This window comes from Hipposideros armiger, unplaced genomic scaffold (assembly GCF_001890085.2).
Source record: "Hipposideros armiger isolate ML-2016 unplaced genomic scaffold, ASM189008v1 scaffold_78, whole genome shotgun sequence".
Taxonomy (NCBI): Eukaryota; Metazoa; Chordata; class Mammalia; order Chiroptera; family Hipposideridae; genus Hipposideros; species Hipposideros armiger.
This window is the reverse complement of record NW_017731428.1, coordinates 4373922-4391370: the sequence shown is the minus strand read 5'-3', so window position 1 is coordinate 4391370 and position 17449 is coordinate 4373922. Positions and strand designations below refer to the sequence as shown.

General features: G+C 44.1%; 1 protein-coding gene across 1 annotated transcript in view; it reads left to right on the top strand.

Annotated features, from left to right (window-relative positions):
• The window catches only part of FER1L6 (fer-1 like family member 6), a 117051-nt gene extending 113022 nt beyond the window's left edge, over positions 1-4029 (top strand). The window contains exons 34-35 of the mRNA XM_019643430.1: positions 649-749; positions 2122-4029. Of these exons, the coding sequence (XP_019498975.1) occupies positions 649-749; positions 2122-2305 (285 nt within the window). The 3' untranslated portion in view covers positions 2306-4029. The remainder of the gene's footprint in view (positions 1-648; positions 750-2121) is intronic.
• The last annotated feature ends 13420 nt before the right edge of the window (positions 4030-17449 follow it).

Genomic DNA, 17449 nt, shown 5'->3' with positions numbered 1-17449 from the left:
CAGTGTCACTGGCCCTCATATGTGGGATCCGAACCGGGGCCCTCTGGCGTCCCAAGCCAGTTCTTAACCATCACGCCACTCGGCCGGCCCAAGAGTGGCTGTTTCTTATTGAGGGAGGACAGGAGAGAGGAAGTGCTGGAATAAGAGGATAGTTATAAAATAATCAGTAGGGACAGCAAAAACAATGGAGGAGGACAGAAAAGCCATTCAGCAAATATAGGGACACACCTTCCTATCTCTCCTTGAGAATCACTGACAGAGAAGAAAGACCGTGGCACATAGCAGATTTAAAAGGGTTCTGCCACTCAAGCAAATAGTCCCCTTTCTAATTATATAAGTTTCTATAAGTAATATTATTTCTCCAGATAGAAATGATTACAAGCCAAGTAGCACATGTGACTGAGTATACGTGTGTTCGTGTACACGTGGGACTCTCTCCTTTCACAAAACTCAACAGTAACATCATTTCAGGGCTTTTATTGTTCATCGTAAACACGGCAAAAAGATAACACTGTCTCTCAAAATAAAGCAGCAGGATAGTCAGAACATTTCCTGGCACTCTCCCACACGATAACGCTTTTTCTGGAAGGTTGGTGATGCCCCAGCAGGTCTTTGTGACAACAAATGGAAACGTTTGCCTTTGTGCAGGGCAAGGTTGAAGCCGAGTTCCACCTGGTCACCGCGGAAGAAGCTGAGAAAAATCCCGTTGGAAAAGCCCGAAAGGAGCCGGAGCCTCTGGCCAAGCCCAAGTGAGCGGAGTTGTGGGCGGGAGCCACCAGAGATGCGAAAGGCCTGCACGGTCCCCGTGTCAGAGGATGGGGCCTTTCTCTTGAGATCCCTCTGGGAGAACTGAGAAACAAGGAGGCAGTCAATAGGTGCCATCCAATCCATGTAGCTTTTTGTTTCTCTCCTTGAAAAATATTCTAAAAATCATCCAGAGCGTTTGGCAAATGGAGAGGGTGATTTTCTGTGATGCTAACACATAAGCATTTCCAGAGTAATTTCATGTCTTTTTTTACTTATTTTTTTTCAGGTGATTATGAATTTCACATGAATTTTTTTCTACTTGTTCCCCAATCATGCATACAAATCTGCCTTCATGTTTTATTTATCCTTTGCGGTAATGTTTTGCTTTGTTTCCATAGTTGTCATAATTAGGATTTTTTTTTTAACGGCTGTGGAATATTCTATAGACTTGGTGCCCATAATTGAATTGGTTGCCACTCTGTAATTGAACAATTTAATTTATGTCTACCTTTTTTTCCATTATCATAATATGATGAAAATGTTTCCCCTTTATAAATTATTACTTTAAAGTAAATTCCCAGAAGTAGAATTGCTAGAAGAAAAGGTTACGCTATTCAATTTAGTCCATGGTTACCTGTCAATTGAAAAGTAATATATAGAGTTATGAAATATGTCTACAAAGTACTCTCAAATTGTATTTGTGCAATCCCTCCGTAGACCCCAAGTGTCTCAAAATGAGTGGACCCTTCTCTGAACCTACCTTTCATCTATCATAGTGTTAGGAACATCGTGGATGCTTATTTATTGATTAATTCAAAATTATTTATTGAGTTCCTACAAAATGTACCTACTGAAAAAACACTTTGAAGAACACCGAAGAAATATAAGACATAAGCTCTGCCTTCTAGGAGCTTTCAATCTGTTTAGGAAGAACACACAGACTCATAAAATAGTTCAGAGTGTAGAAGACAAACGTGCTAGGTTTAAAAAGGGGGCTCAGTCAAGTGATCGGTGAAATAGGAATGCATATTGACAGGGATAATCATGGACTGGGGTGGTTAGAGTGGGCTTTACGGAAGAGGTGGGGCTTGAGCTGGTCAGGGTTGGACAGACGGAAGGCACTCAGACTTCTGTCTGGGTTCTAACTAGACTCTTGCCCTCCTCCAGACCAACCTGTAAATGGTGAGGAATCAGAATTGCCCAAAATGTTAGACTGCCCCTGCTTTAAGGCAACATGGTCTTCTTCTCGCATTCTCAGGCCCTTCCTTGTGGGCCTCCAGAAAGTGGGAGTCAGAAATATGTCCCAAGGTCAACAGAATCCTACACGTGGACAACATGGCCGCCTTCCCTGATTTTCTCTTGCTTCTCTCTCAGCCGCCCAGATACCTCCTTCTCCTGGTTCGTGAGCCCCTTCAAGTGCCTGTACCACCTCATCTGGAAGAATTACAAGAAGTACATCATCATCGCTTTCATTCTGATTATCCTCATCATCTTCCTGGTCCTCTTCATCTACACCTTGCCAGGAGCCATCAGCCGAAAGATTGTGGTGGGCTCATAGAGGATCATGGAGGACCCGGACCCGCCCTCATCTGTAAATATAGGAGAGTGTGCTCTGTGCATGCACTGTGCTGGTGGATGCTAATGGAATAAGCCCAAAAGGCCCCAGATCCAGTCTCCCTGTCTAGGAACAGATCGGCTCTCCTTAGAGAAGATGGAAAGGAGCAGTCTCTCCCTACGCCTACCCCTGCCAGCACTTTTCACAATTAGAAGGTTTAAGTCCTGTTTTCAACTGTGGGCAGCATGAAATAATGACTCCTTCGCCTCAGAGTAATCAATGGTGACTTCAAATCAAATTAGGCGAATGTTTTGTTTTTGTTTTTTTAATGTAATTGGTTTTATTCTGAGAGGTTAATCCTGGGTCTGAGATTTTATTGGAAGTACTTCCTTTTAAATAAAAATTTTACAGCAAATAAACCAAACCCATTTTAGCAATTACTAGGCATTTAACCTGCCCCATCTATCTTAACCTTATTTAATGCTTACAGTTTACTAAACACATTCACTTATATAGGCTGCAAAACTGGCTTGGAGAAAAATTCATACAAATTACCTAAAATGCTTCATTGTTGAAATTTTCATCTAGAGATGAGCTGTTCCTGGTTTTCCATTAAAGTCAACACTCATGGAACTAGTGATCTATAGCAGTAGTGAGCTCTGAAGAAATCTATTTGGATTTATGCTCTATGGAAATTTCCAAGGGGGAATTTTATAAATATAAAATATAATTTTGTATCTGTGGGTAGGGAACAGGGTTGGAGCTCCATGAGCCAGTAGGAATTCTCTCCAGCCAGATATATAGTGTGTGCCCATAGCCCATGATACGAATGACCATCCTTGGCACTATTCAACATGTAGCCTTAACCACCATATGTGGTGGGTTCTATCATGACTCTCAAGCACAAATTAACTTCAAAAGCAGTCTTAGAAACAATATTCTATGAACTTGTCAGATAGGAACAGTTTTTCTTGACAGTAAACGTTTGATCTTCAAAGTAACACAGTCTGGATCTGCCACCCCATCCAAAGCAGTGAGGGGCTGGTGTTATCAGTTAAAATAAGGAAACAAAGGAATTGGAAGGTTTGTCCTCAGACATGAATAAATATGGCAACCATTTCTTCTTCCCGTCAGGAGGGGCCATTTGATGCTGTTGAGGAGGCTGGATTGGGGTTCCTTTTTTTGACACCAGAAGTGCCATGGCTTCTGTTTTCTTTAGATAGCCTGGCAATATGTAACTCCTTTAAGATGAAGGGTATTTGCTTCTACATGGAAAGTCATTGTAGAATGTTCCTGGTTCATCAAAGAAAGATTGAAGCATGGCATGTTCTGTGTGATTTTAGACTTACTTTTGTTCACGGGAATGTGGCCCTAGATGCTCACTCCCTAGTAACCGTAATGCCCCATTTTCTTGAAGTGCTGAAAAATAGAGCATTTCTGACATCGGCAATGTTTCCTAGTGGAATTAGTTACATAAACTGGTCCATTCTTACTTTGAAATAACACAGCCACCAATAACAATGTAGTAAAAAATACTTGGTATGGAGCATAAACATCGAGCACATTGTAAATTTAAAAAAAATAGGTTAGAAAACTGTATGTATAGCATGATGTAAAAAGAAAATTTATATATGTGCATACATAAACTGTCTGGAGGAATATGCCAAAACGTCAATAGTGATCATCTTTAAGTAACAGTATCTTTTCTTTTCCTGCTTGTTTCCCATTTCCCCTAAAACTTCTAAAATAAAAATGTATTATTTTTACTGTAAAAAGTTTAATAAATAAACACCAATTATAATGTGTTCATTTAAAAATATCTATTGGGTGTGTCCTAAAGTGCTGGTCATTGGGGATGCAGCAGAAATCAGACAAACATAGCCCCTGTCACCGTGGATTTTGCATTCTAGCATTTCCTCAAGATCTTGTTTTATCTCCAAATTATGAGGCGTTCAAGAAGAGCACCTGGTGAGACATGTGTTTCATGCATGCGGTTTAAGAAAAACGACCACATACATCTGCGGATTTGTGAAAAGGAAAAGAACAGCATTATTTTTGGATAGATTAGGAAGTAAGGTGTCAAACTTTCTGCTGGATTCTGGACGGTAAAATGACAAGTCGACTGTTGACAAAACAGCACACCTTGTTCAAATCCACACAAAAAACAAGCTAAAAATGGAAAATCCTTTCACGTTCAATAGAGCTCATCAGCTTTGCTTTGATGTTCAAATGCTGAAAAGCCTTGAGCAGAAGTATTTTAAAACACTTCCTGATCAGATGGCGTCATAAGCAGTATGTGAGGAGACAGTGGTAAGCAAAGATAATTTGGGGATCAGCTGTGTCTGGTGTTCTATACATAGGTTATTGTTTATAGCCCATCTTACGTGTAAAAAAACACAAAAATACAATAATGCTCTAGGCCTAATTTGCAGCCCTGGCCCTGAAGATATTACAGTTTATAAATAGAAAAACCATCAAAAACCCATTTCCCAAGAAGTTGTCATGAGTCCCTATTTGTGTTCTTCAAGAAGATTAATTTAAATTTATTCATTCAGCAGATTAGAATTTTTCTCACAGCTTAAATCTGTTTCAGAGTGTTTTATATTTGTTTTTGTGTTTTAGATTTGAATCCTCCCCCCCCCCCCAACTAAGCAAACCAAAATGCATACCAGCAACACCACCACCACCAAACAACCCACAGGATAGGCTATTCAACGCTGTGTCTCCATTAGTGGAAACATTTGGTATCTTTCTTGCTTTTTCCCTTAAAAGACACATAAATGGCAATTACAAGATTGACTTCGTAGCCAGGGCCAGTGGCATTTATTTATTCAACAGATAATTATTAAACTCCATCCAGGTGCTATGATCAACACTGGGGACACAAAAGTACACAAGCAGATAAAGTAAGTCTCTGCTCCCATGGGGCATGGAGTTTGACAGAGAGAAGATGTTAATCAAATCATCGCACAGGTAATTATAGCCTGGACCAGGGGTGGGCAAACTTTTGATATGGAAGAGCTGCCAGGAGTCAGCAAACGGTGGCTCGCGAGCCACAGGCTCTCAAGTAAAATTGAAAATGAAAATAAAAGTATCATAGTTTTATCTATAAAATTTTTAAAGGATGTTATTCACATAATGGTGGTTATGTAAAAATATACTTATGGCTCTTGAATAATTTTTAAATTGTCGTGAGGGACAGGATTGGCTCTTCCAGGGGTTGGCAAACTTTTGAGACGGAACGTGTACCCAAAGAGCCGCATGTGGCTCACGAGCTGCAATTTGCCGACCCCTAGACTGGAGGATTGAACATGGGCAAAGTAGTGGGAGCAGGAAGAATATCATGGAGTGCCCACACCTGGTCTGATAGTCAGGAAGGCTTCCTGGGGAAGTAATGGCTGAAGGGAAATGAACGATAAGGAAGAAAGATGAAGAGGAAGAAAAGCACCCGAGAAAGAGAAGGATAGCATGTGCAAAGGCCCTGAGGTAGGAGGGAGTAAGGCTGTGGAGGGGTCTGAAAAAGGGTGGGTATCAAGTGAGAGTCAGAGGGTCCTGAGATGGGGCTGGAAAGTCATGTAAGGACCACATATGTAAGGCTTTGGGTCTTTATTTTAAGAGCAATAGATAGCAAAGGACTTTTTTTTTTTAAGATTTTATTGGGGAATTGGGGGAGGGGAACAGCGCTGGGGAATCAGGGGAAGGGGAACAGACAAGTTGCTGTCCTTTTGTTCTTCAGTCTAGTTGTGGAGGATGTTGCTTCACTGGCCCAAGCTGGCACCATCATTGCGCTCTTCCCGGGCGAGGCAGATCAGTCGCTGGCCTCTGGACGGCCACTCATGGCAGCTGCTGGCCGCTCACGCTGGCTGCTGGCTACATACGGTAGCCCATGGCAATCCACTGCAGCAGGGGCTGCAGCCTACGCCATCGCCGGCAACCCATGGCAGCCCAGCTCCAGGTCGAGCTGTTGTTCAGCATCTTAGCTGTAGAGGGCAGTGTCACTGGCCCTCATATGTGGGATCTGAACCGGGGCCCTCTGGCGGCCCAAGCCAGCTCTTAACCAATGCACCACTCGGCCGGCCCACAAAGGACTTTTAAGCAGTGGAGAAGCATGATTAGATTTTCATTCCACTTGGAGAACAGATTGGAGGTACTAGTCCTCCCCACAGAGAGGATGGTTGTGTCACTTATTGATGGTGGCAGAGGAGGAAAGAGGAGGGAAAAGAGATTTATATCTCTTTCAGGCTGAAGGGTGCTCTAATGGGCAATTTGGGGTCTAGTATTGACTCTGCTTCACACAAGCTGTGTGACCCAAGGCAGCTAACTTCACAACTCTGAACTATGCTTTCCTTGTCTGTCATATGGGGATGTTTGTATACATGGTGATGAAAAGTCCATGGCATATTCTGGTGCAAAGCGAACATGATGGGTCTATAGCATAGAGAGTTTGAAGGGATGGATTGAGCCCAGAGCCAGATTGTGGAGGGCTTTGAATGCCACGCTAAGAAAGTTGGCTCTGATGCAGCAGAAAGTGGGGACCCCTGGGAGGGTTGAAGCAGAGAAGTTGTGGACTGGGGAAGGTGCTCTGCCTGCAGTGGATGAAGGATTGATGGGGACGAGATCCAGCGGCAGGGGCCATCTTAGGAAGCAATGGCCAAACGCTACTGGGAGACAAGAACCTGTGTTGGGGGGACGGAGAGAAAGAGCCAGATTCCTGGCTGTTGGTGAGGTTCCCCGCCTCGCATCGCCAGCACCCAAGATGCCAAAGTAGACAGGGAAGTTTGAATCCTGGCTGCACCATTACTATCTGGGCAGGTCACTTAGTCTCAATTTTCTCACCTGCCATGAAGAAATTGTTACCTGCTTGGCAAGAGTTATAGAGACTGGAGAAAAGGTACGTCAAGTGTCTTACACGTGCCTGGCATGAGGCCACTCCTCAGAGGATAGTAGCGAGCATCACAAATATGGGGGGTTCTTCGTTTTTTTTAAGTTGCAGAAAAGAAGTTTATTAGAAGTAAAAATACATTTCAAAGAAGCAGAAGTGGGCCTGAGCAGTACAGAACATCTCAAGGGCCATTATTAGAAAAGAAAGTCCACTCCAAAGAGTTTGGAGCGGGCCAAGCACAGAAACCTCAAAAGGCCACAAGTATGATTTCTATGAGTAGAATCAACAGGATGTGGAGTCTAACTGGGTATGGGAAGTGAAGAAAGCACATCGGACCTGTGTGTTACAAATGCTCTGGTTCGTGGACCAAGAAAGTTTTCAACTAGTAATACTCCCAAGTGTATTTGTTTTCTAGTGATACCGTTAACAGGTTATCACAAATGAAAACAATGCACACTTATCATACAGTTCTATAGGCCAAAAGTCCAACATGGCTCTTACTGAGCTAAAATCAAGATGTCTACAGGGCCTCCTTCCCTCCAGGAGGCACCAGGGGAGAATCTGTTTCCTGGCCTTTTCCAGCTTCTAGAAACACCTGCGTTCCTTAGCTCACGGCTGCTTCCTCCGTCTTCAAAGTGAACCGCATTACATCTCTCTGTGCCTTTCTTCCACAGTCACGTCTCGCTCTGACTATAACCAGGAAAGTTCTTGCTTTTATAAGGACCCCATGGGGGCCGGCCGAGTGGCTCAGTTGGTGAAGAGCTCGCTCAAGAGTGTGAGCTCTGAGCAACAGCAGTTCGATTCCCAGCCCGAGCTGAGCTGCCGCTGAGCTGCCAACAGGTGGCAGGATGGCTCAGCTAAATAAATAAATAAATAAATATAAAAGGACCCCATGCGATCACATTGGACTCACTCAGATAATCCAAGATAATCTCCTCATCTCAAGGTCCTTAATTTAATCACAGCCACAGACCTTTTGCCTTATAAAGTAACATACAGGTTCTGGGGGTGAGGACATGGGCTTTTGGGATGGGGGGAGAAGGAGGCATTATATTCCCTCTACCATCTTGAGCATCATCACTTAAGCCTTGCAATTCAGCCCAATATGGAAGTCATTTCAGAAGAGCTTTCAAAGTTGGGGGGATGATTACGGCATTTGAAGGAAGGAGGCTCCACAGACACTTTTCTCTCTGCAACAAGAAGTTTCCATTTGATGTGCAGCCTCTCAAGTGACAATTGTCTCTGGGAAAAAGGAAGGACCCGTTCCATCCCTTCCTGACTCATTAAAATCCTCTCAATCACAGTGGGTGGATGAGGTGTGTTCAGAGCTGGTGATGAAAAGCTTCTGCCATTTCCCACTTCTGCTGCAGGAGTTTCCAAATAATCCTCTGAAATTCAGCTTTCATTTTGCTCAGGAAAGAATGCAGTAGTTCCCTCCAAATCATGAGAAAACCCGTGTTTCAGCCCTTCGTAGTTTATAAAGGGCAATTTGAGAAAAGAGCACTCTAGTTTTCTCTGAATCGTTGTACTAGGGGAAAAACTGACATAATGTCAGTGAAACTTGGGCAGAGACGCTGACTAGCTGTGTGACCTTGACTAAGTTACTCAACAACTCTGAATCTCATCTTTCTGACAAATAGAATGAAGGTTCTATCCATCTTATAGGATCGCCTGCGTGTGTGGGCATGTGTGGTGGTGGGTGGTGGTCCTCTACTGGGAATAGAGGTAGAGGAACATTCATAAAGTATCTAGTTTGCTGTCTTCTATATCGTAGTATCCAAATTAACAATCACTTACTTACAACTAACGTTTGCTGAGTGCTGTTATAGACTACGAAGTAAAACATATACAAGTATTTTCTCATTAATTCTCCCAACTGTCCCATTTTGTAGACCAAGAAACAGCTTCAGGGATTTCCAAGATCACCCAGCTCGTTTGTATCAGATCTAAGATCCACACGCAAACTCCTCACTCCTGCCCCTCCCCTCTGTCCTTTCTACAAGGCTGTTTAATGACTGATTTAAGGTGGGTAGGGCTGCCTCCAGTCAGAAAATTCCTTAATGATTTCTGAAGGACCATCCGTGCCCTTGGGGTTCAGCCACAACCCCTGGGACATTTCATGTGTTTTACACAACACGGTGGGTGCATGTTTGAGTCTCCTTTTTACTTGAACCACTGCGTTTGATGGTAAGAAATGTAATAGGCATCTCCCATTCATGCCACCCCAGATCTCTTTGACATTTTTTTCCTTATTTTGCCATTTCTTGTAGTGAGACTCTCCCCATCCCCAATGCAGAAAACAACCTCTGGAGTGCAGACATTTAACCGAGCTCTTTATAAGTCAGGCATAGAATTTAGATTTGGAAATTAGCTATGTGAAGAAACAGGCAGGGTAGAAGGCACTTGATCATCCCACAGCCTGTTAGCTGCATTCCAGATACCCATTCCCACCTTCCCTCTCAGTCACAGAAGCCCAGCTATACTGGGGGAACCAATGTGCTGAGAGCTAAGAGTACATCTTTCAGTTTCTTGCTCTGGGAAAGATCTGAGGCTCTGTGAGCATTGCTCGGTGGTAGGGCTTCCAGGAAATCTCACTAAAGGGGATTCAGTCAGCTGACAGGCCCTCCATGCCTTTTCCTCTTCCTCCTTCATCCCCCCCGAATTGTGGATGTGATGGCTGGGGCTCCATCAGTTACCTCAACTTGGACTATGGAAGCCACCACAAAGAACAGTGGGGGCAGAAAAATAGGATTTAGTCTGCATTGTTCATATGGACCCTTTATATGAATCTGAATTCCACAATTGCTGGGTCAGGAAAAATAGAGCAATGAAACTCCAACACTGACTATTTAAATACTTCCACTTGGAAGCAACACAGGACCCTTCCACTCACATTTCATGGGCCGAAAGAAGTCATGTGGACATGCCCAACTTCAAGAGACCAGGGAACTACCATCCCATCATGTGCTCAGAAGTACAGGAGAACCAGACGTTGGTGCAGAATAGCAATACTTTCTACACGTGGGTATGACTTCCCACTTCACAGATCAAAAAAATTAGGTGCCATAGCTAATTACTAGGAAGCTCTGTTTGGTTTTAAAACCATCTTCTCTCCTTAGTCCCAACACAGTAGTTACTACATTATAATGTATTGGATGCAGACTGTTTTCTCCCTAAAGAATTATCCAATTTTCTGCCTGTGCCAGTCTTTGTGACGTTTATGATGATTTAATGAAAGTGCTTGCTAACTGTAAGCCAACTAATTTTTAATAAAACAACAAAACTCAGAGTGTGTTGAATCATTTTTATGGCTTTCCTGAGTTCCTTCCCCAGAAACACTTATGGCTGTAAGAGTCCACGTGAGGCTCTTAGGAAATACCCAAGTGGCCCTTTTCTTCCTGTATCATTCAGGAAGTGCAGCTGGATGGTTAGTGGTTAGGATCTGGGCATGCAGACGCATCAGTGATGGCCACTCAGTAGAGGTAAATTTGCACTGATGTCAACTTACAATTCGTTGATGTCCATTTTTAAAATGCGCCTTAGAAATACATGCCATTCTGCTCATGTCGGTCCTCCCCATCAGGAGGGGGCTCCCTTTCCTCTGCCAAGCCCCAGTGCACTTGGTTCACACCTCTTCTATGATCCAGAAGCATTTTATCTGGCTCTAGAATCAATATGTACTTGTCCTCATGCCTTACCAATCTTGAATACTGAGTTTCCTCAGGTCCTCGTGACTGGTGCTCAGAATTGGGATCGCAGTAATAGTAATAACCCCCAAACTGGGACTCTCTTGACCTAACTCATACTAGAGGATCTCAGCCACCTAAAAAGTCTTATTCCCTCATACAGGCCCAGAAGCTTTTACATAAAACCTTAAACCAGGCCTAGGACAGTTCACCCACCGTCATTTTCCCTCCAGCTACAAGGGCGGGAACGGGTATGTGGACAGAAGCAAGACTGGAGTGGCCATGTGATGAGTGTTAGCCAATGAGAGGTATTGAGAAGTCACTGGCTGGGGCTTTTGAAATGCTCTGGTTTCCCTGACAAAAGACGTAGCACCATTTTTTTACTTTATCCTATCCCCTGATTCCTTCCTGGAATGTAGATGTGATGTTTAGAGATGTAGCAGCCGTCTCTCCACATGAGGACTGAAGCCAAGGCCAGTGACGGTATACCAAGAAGTGGGACTGAACCTAGCTCTGCACTGGCCCCCTTTAGACTTCCTGTTACATGGTGAGGGAAAAAAACAAAAACAAAAAACCCTAGCCTGTTTAGTCAGGTTTTCTGTGGCTTGCAGTCAGTAGCAATCCCACCTGGTACAAAATGGCAAAGCACATGTCTCCAAAATTAAGGAAAAACACACCCATTTGAATCAAAATTGTAGAGGAAAGGCAGGGTACGAGACAGGAAACGACCAGGTTTGGACGCAGAGGCAGGACAGGAGTCCACACAAATATAGACTCGGGTAACCCATGTTTAAGAACCTTCTCCCTGCTACCCCCTTATCAGTGTGTCACTCATACATAAGCAGAGGGCAGGGGCAGGTGCAAGAGTAAAACTAAGACCTCATAAAAACTCTTCAATAATTCAGTGACTTGGTCATTTGGTGAGTTGGCTTTCAGTAAATTAGCTTTCAGCGAATTGATTTTCACAAAGCTTGTGTTTTCAGCTGGAATCATTGCCGTTTCCTAGGGCTGTAATGTCTCCTACAATGGCTGCATGCTACTCTGTGCCAGGGCTGGGCTGTGGTCCAGCTGAGAGAGGACAATGCCCCTCTCCAGCTCATTATGTGCTCCAGGAGGGGCCCTGGCAGGGAGCTGCTTTGTCCCAGAGCCCCACGAGGACGTTGGCAGAGCAGCTCGTTGATATTTCCACTCTCTCTCTGGAGGATTCAGTCATCAGCTGCTTGAGTTGGGCACAGACACAAACCGACGGGGAGGCTTGGGCAGTACTCTGACCTAGCCTCCCCTCTGGGGACCGGTGTTTTGATTCTGGCCATGCTCTCAGTGCCTGTCCCTTCTCGTCCAGTTTCCCCAGTGGAAGGAAAGAGCTGGCAAGCCTAGTACTTTGTCCCTCCAGAGCTCCCTTCTCTGGACCTGGGAATGGTTCTCTAGAACCAAGTGGATTCTTTGCTCTCTGCTCTGAGGACAGGCAGGCTGCAAAGGCTGCCAGAGGCTGGCTTCTGTGGGGTTCTCTGGTGTCAGGAGCTGTTGGCCTTGGTGGTCCAGGACAATTGCTGCTTGGGCAGAAACCAGGAAGTATGGGGTAGAAAAAAAAAAAAGACTCGTAGAAATTTGGATAGAGCCCCAAACCAAAGTCAGGAAGACTGGACCCTGATCCTGAAGGGTTCCCAGACAGGGAAGGAGACAAGAAGATAGAGTCTACGGTAAACCAGAAACAGGAAGAAGGGCCAAAGTAGAGGGTGGGAGTCGGAATCCAGAGAAAGTCTTAGAGAGGGTCAGTGCTGAGGCTCTTAAAGCAGGGTGGACCCTTGGGTGTAGGCAGAAGGGGCTGCCAAGGCACTGCCCCTACGCACATGAGCTGGTTCAACCCACCCTTGCGTTTTGTCTCACATTCCCAAGGAAAGAAACCTCAGGATGGGTCAGTTTTGTTTGTTTGTTTGTTTGTTTTTATCTTAATAGAGTTATTTTTAAGAGCAGTTTTAGGTCACAGTAAAATTGAGTGGAAAATACAGAGGGTTCCCATAAATCCCCTGACCCCACACAGGCACAGCCTCCCCCACTATCAACATCCCACCCCACATTTGCTACAACCAATAAACCTACATGGACACATCATTATCACTCAAATTCCACAGTTTACATTAGGGTTTATTCTTGGTGTTGCACAGCCTATGGATTTTGACAAATGTATAACGACACGTATCCTTCATTATAGTATCATATAGAGCAGTTTCCCTGCCCTGAGAATCCTCTGTGCTCTGCCTTCACCCCTCCTTCCCCACTAGCCCCTGGCAGCCACTGTTTATTGTTTGTTTGTTTTGTGTTTTATTGTCACCATAGTTTTATCTTTGCAGAATGTCATATAGCTGCAACCGTGTAGGTAGCCTTTCAGATTGACTTCCTTCACTTCGTAAGATGCATTTAAGTCTCCTCCATGTCTTTTCAGGGCTTGATAGCTCTTTTTTTTTTTTTTTAGCACTAAGTAATATTCCATTGCCTGTACGGACCAGAATTTATTTACCCTCTCACCTACTGATGAACATCTTGGTGGCTTCCAAGCTTTGGCAATTATTAATAAAGTTGCTATAAACATCTCCCTTCAAGTTTTTGTGTGGACATAAGTTTTCAGCTCCTTTGAGTAAATACCAAGGAACGCGATTGCTGGATAGTGTGGTAAGAGCATGTTTAGTTATGTAAGAAACTCCCAAGGATGAGTCCATTTGGATGGGAAGAGTTGTTAGGACATGAGAGAGCTTCTCAAAGATGGTGGTTGGTGTCTAGATCAACAGGGGGGTGAAAGGAGGGTGGTAGGGCCGAAGACGCTAAAGAACGGTAAGTAGAAGGTGAAGATGGTAAAGGCTGACACACCTGCTTCACAGCCGCCAAGGCTGATGCTGGCTAGAGACCCCAGCTTTGTTTGACCTTGATTCAGCCTTTGCTGAACCAGAGTTGCGAACTCAAGTCACACCCTGCCCTTAGGAAACTCACCCACTGCCAATTCAGTGATTTTCCAACTGGGTTTCCCCTACAAAGAGAAATCTTTCTCATATCTCCCATTTCACAATGTACGAAGCACCCAATTTATGCTCAGGAATAACCAGCTGTAAGTTATACAATGAGTCAAATTATGCTAAAGCCCATCTTAGCATCCACACCAGAAACCTTAGCCTTTTCATTACTTTCAAGGGGTCTGGCATCAGGGCACAGGCTGGCATGTTGGAGACTGGAGCTACAAATTACTCATTCGCCTTCCCTGCAGGCTGCAACCAGTTGACAAAAAGCACAAAGATCCCAACAGGAACCAGAGAATTAGTTTTCCCAGTAGTATCAAGGTCCCCATAACTCGCTTAAGGTCATGGTTTTCCAGTAAGCTGTCCCCTTCCACGGCCCTGCATGGAAGGTAGATGGGCCTTCACAGGGCAAACTCATTAACCAATCCACTGCTTTGCTTTTTGCTTCAGGTGCTGCTAAAGAGCCGGAGAATGGTGCGATTACGAGGCTCATTGTGCCTGGGCACAGACCCGACCGGAAGCGGAGCCCTACCATGAATGAGCAGTGACTTGAGCACGCTAACCTTGCCCAGGGTGGCTGCTGAGTGCCAGCCTCTTACCAGCTCTCCAATGGGTGAGTCAGTGCCTCTCCTTTCTGCAAATAGGGTGGGAGGAAGAGACAGATCAACCCACCCGCCCGGTTTACTTGGGACTGAAGTGTTTCTTTGATGTGAGACTTTCAATGCTGAAAACAGAAAGAGTCAGTGGAACTGTAACAGCTATATACAATGTCAGAGGGATAGTAGATTGGGGGAGGGGGACTATCACTTTGTGAGGAGTATAAATGTCTAATTATTACATTGTTTTGTACACTTGAAACTAATAATAATAATTAATTAATTAATTAAAATAAAAACAGAAAATTCCCGGCTAATTAGGACAAGTTGGTCATTTATACCTTCCTCAGGCCTTAGCAAGTGTATCCTCTCTAAAGAAGGGGACACTAAAGTGGAGACAGAAAGAAAAGGGTGTCTCCCTATAGTAGCTCCACTGGCACCCCTAGGCTGATGAGAACGGGGGTAGTTAGTGGATTGGACGTGAATGTGGGCATAAAATTTGGGATGTAAATACAATGCCACCTTAACAGTTCTGCTGTCTGTGCAGGGGGAGTACTGGTGATTCTTGATTTTTATGCTTTCCTTGTTTTCTACAATAAACATTTGTAGCAAGGTAATCAGGAAAAAGAAACATAAATTATATTTAAAAGTAGGAATAAAAATTGAAGACCCATAATTTAAATAATCAAACCCATTTCTAAAATGTAATGAAAATGGGAAATACGTTCTGAATTTACCCTGATGACCTTTAGATGATCCAGTGGTAGTATTGCAATTTTTAAGAAGTATCTGTTCCACTACTCTCCCCTTCTCTATCATGATCAACTGTAGTTCTTACTTGGATTCTCTCAAAACAAAGACTATATTATCCTCTTCCTCCCTAAATACCTTCTCTGAATTGAAAGTGTGATTTAATATCATGCCCTGCATTTAAGTAGCACCTCCCACCCTTTCAGCAAGCATGGCTGCTGATACAATGTGCTCGCTGAGGGAAGAATTTTAAGAGGTGGACGTTTGGTCTCAATTCAGCTACTTCCCGAATGAATGGTCTTACATGTCCCTAAGACTCTTCATCCAAAGAGTGGATCTGGGCAGCCCTTACTCCCCAGGTTTCAGAATGGCCCTGGAGGAGGAGGGGGAGGTCCATCAAAAACAGTGTGGGCTGAAGGGCTCCTGCATACTGTGGGTAACCAGTCCAAAGATCTGCAACTACGTATCACTGGATTGACCTTTTTGCCTTAGGTGCCAGGAAACATAGAAACCAACTTAACTGGGAAATTCATTCATTCATTCATTCATTCATCTAAAAGGCATTCCCTGATCACCTTCATCACCCCTGTGCTTGGAGCTGGAGACCCAAAGATGAAAAGGAAAGTCTGGCCCGGGACTGAGTCTAACAGGCATAGTATGCACTGATGCTGCAAGTGCTCAGACCACCTTCCACCCACTCCTTCCGGCTCTGGGCTCCAGGGCCGTAATAACACCAGTCTGATCACTGCTAGGATTGAAAAGCTTAGCTTCCAACCACTTCTCCACTGGTGACTGATAGAAACTCACGTTTGTCTTTCTTGTTTTCCTTGAAAGGGAAAAATAAACACTTTAAAAATGACAAGAGTCCTTCCATCAGGAGGCTGGACTCAGATCTAGGAAAGCCAGACAGTAAACACTCAAACTAGCAGGAAGTAAAGATCTTCTCTAAAGAGCAGCCGCTGGAGAGGCTGAAAATAAACCTTTTGAAAAACTGAGCAGGTGGGTTTTGTTTCCTTCCTATCCGCTTATTGCAAATTCCTTTTCAAACTCTGCCTTAGAGCAAAGAAATAAACACACATAGACACATGCTCAGACAGAGGACCCTCCATTTCTAAAGGACGGAGGCTGAGAGAAGACAAGGATGACTCACTTTCCCATGGACCAGATCCGCTTCACAAGTGGGCAACACCCCATGTAATGTGGCGGCTGCCGGAAAGCCACCTGACTCCCCAAACACCATGTCTTAGCTCAGCCACTCCTTTCCACTCCACCCTGGTCTGTGGGTAGCTGAAACTCAACACCATTGTAATTCTATTTCTTTCAGGTTAAGATGTCATCCCTGTTATATAACCCACTCCAGGGGTTGGTCAAAGGAGACAAAATGAAACAAGTCAAGTTCCAGGTTTTTGCAGGAAGAAAGGAGTCAACAGCGAGCTGTTTAGAATGGAGATGTCCTCTCCAGGATGTCCATCAAGAAAATGCTCCAGCCTGATGGTTCTCATCTTCAGCGTGCCCTAGAATCACCTGGAAGCCTTGTTAAAACGGATTGCTCCCCACCCCCACTTATACGTGGCTAGGTAAAAAATGTCAGGGTTCAGTGGTACGTGTCCTTAACACTCGGAGGCTGATCCTTCATTGTCCTGTCATCTGATGTGGCTACCGAGAAGGTGGTGTCACTGTGACTCCCGCCTCTTTGGAGGTAATGTTTCTCTCCTCTGTGGTAGCTGTTAAAATTCTCTCTTCATTTAGTTATTATGCTGAGGCACTGCTACACTGTATCTGGGTCTTGTTTTGTTTTCTGTGTTAGGGGTTTTGTTTGTTTTTGATGCCAGTTGGTCCATTTTTTTCCATTTTGAGAGCTCAGGTCTTGAAGAAATCTTCAAATGTTACCCCTCCAGCACTGTATTTTATCCTTTTTAATTCCTGCGAGAGGTATGTTGTATATTCTTCTTCAGTTCTTTCTCTTTCTTATCCTTTCATCTTCTCTAACTCTTTATCGCTTCATATTTAATCATACAGTTCACTGGCTAACTCTTCAGCAATTTCTAAAGCAAATCAGCTGCCTAGTCTTGCTTCATAATCACTGTTCTTGTTCAATAACTAATGGATTTTACTCATTCTTTTATCTCTTAGAGATTATTCGTGCCCCCACTCCGAACACACACACACACACACACTGCTGATGGCTTATGGCTCTTTCTCAGATTTGTCCCTGTTTCTGGTTG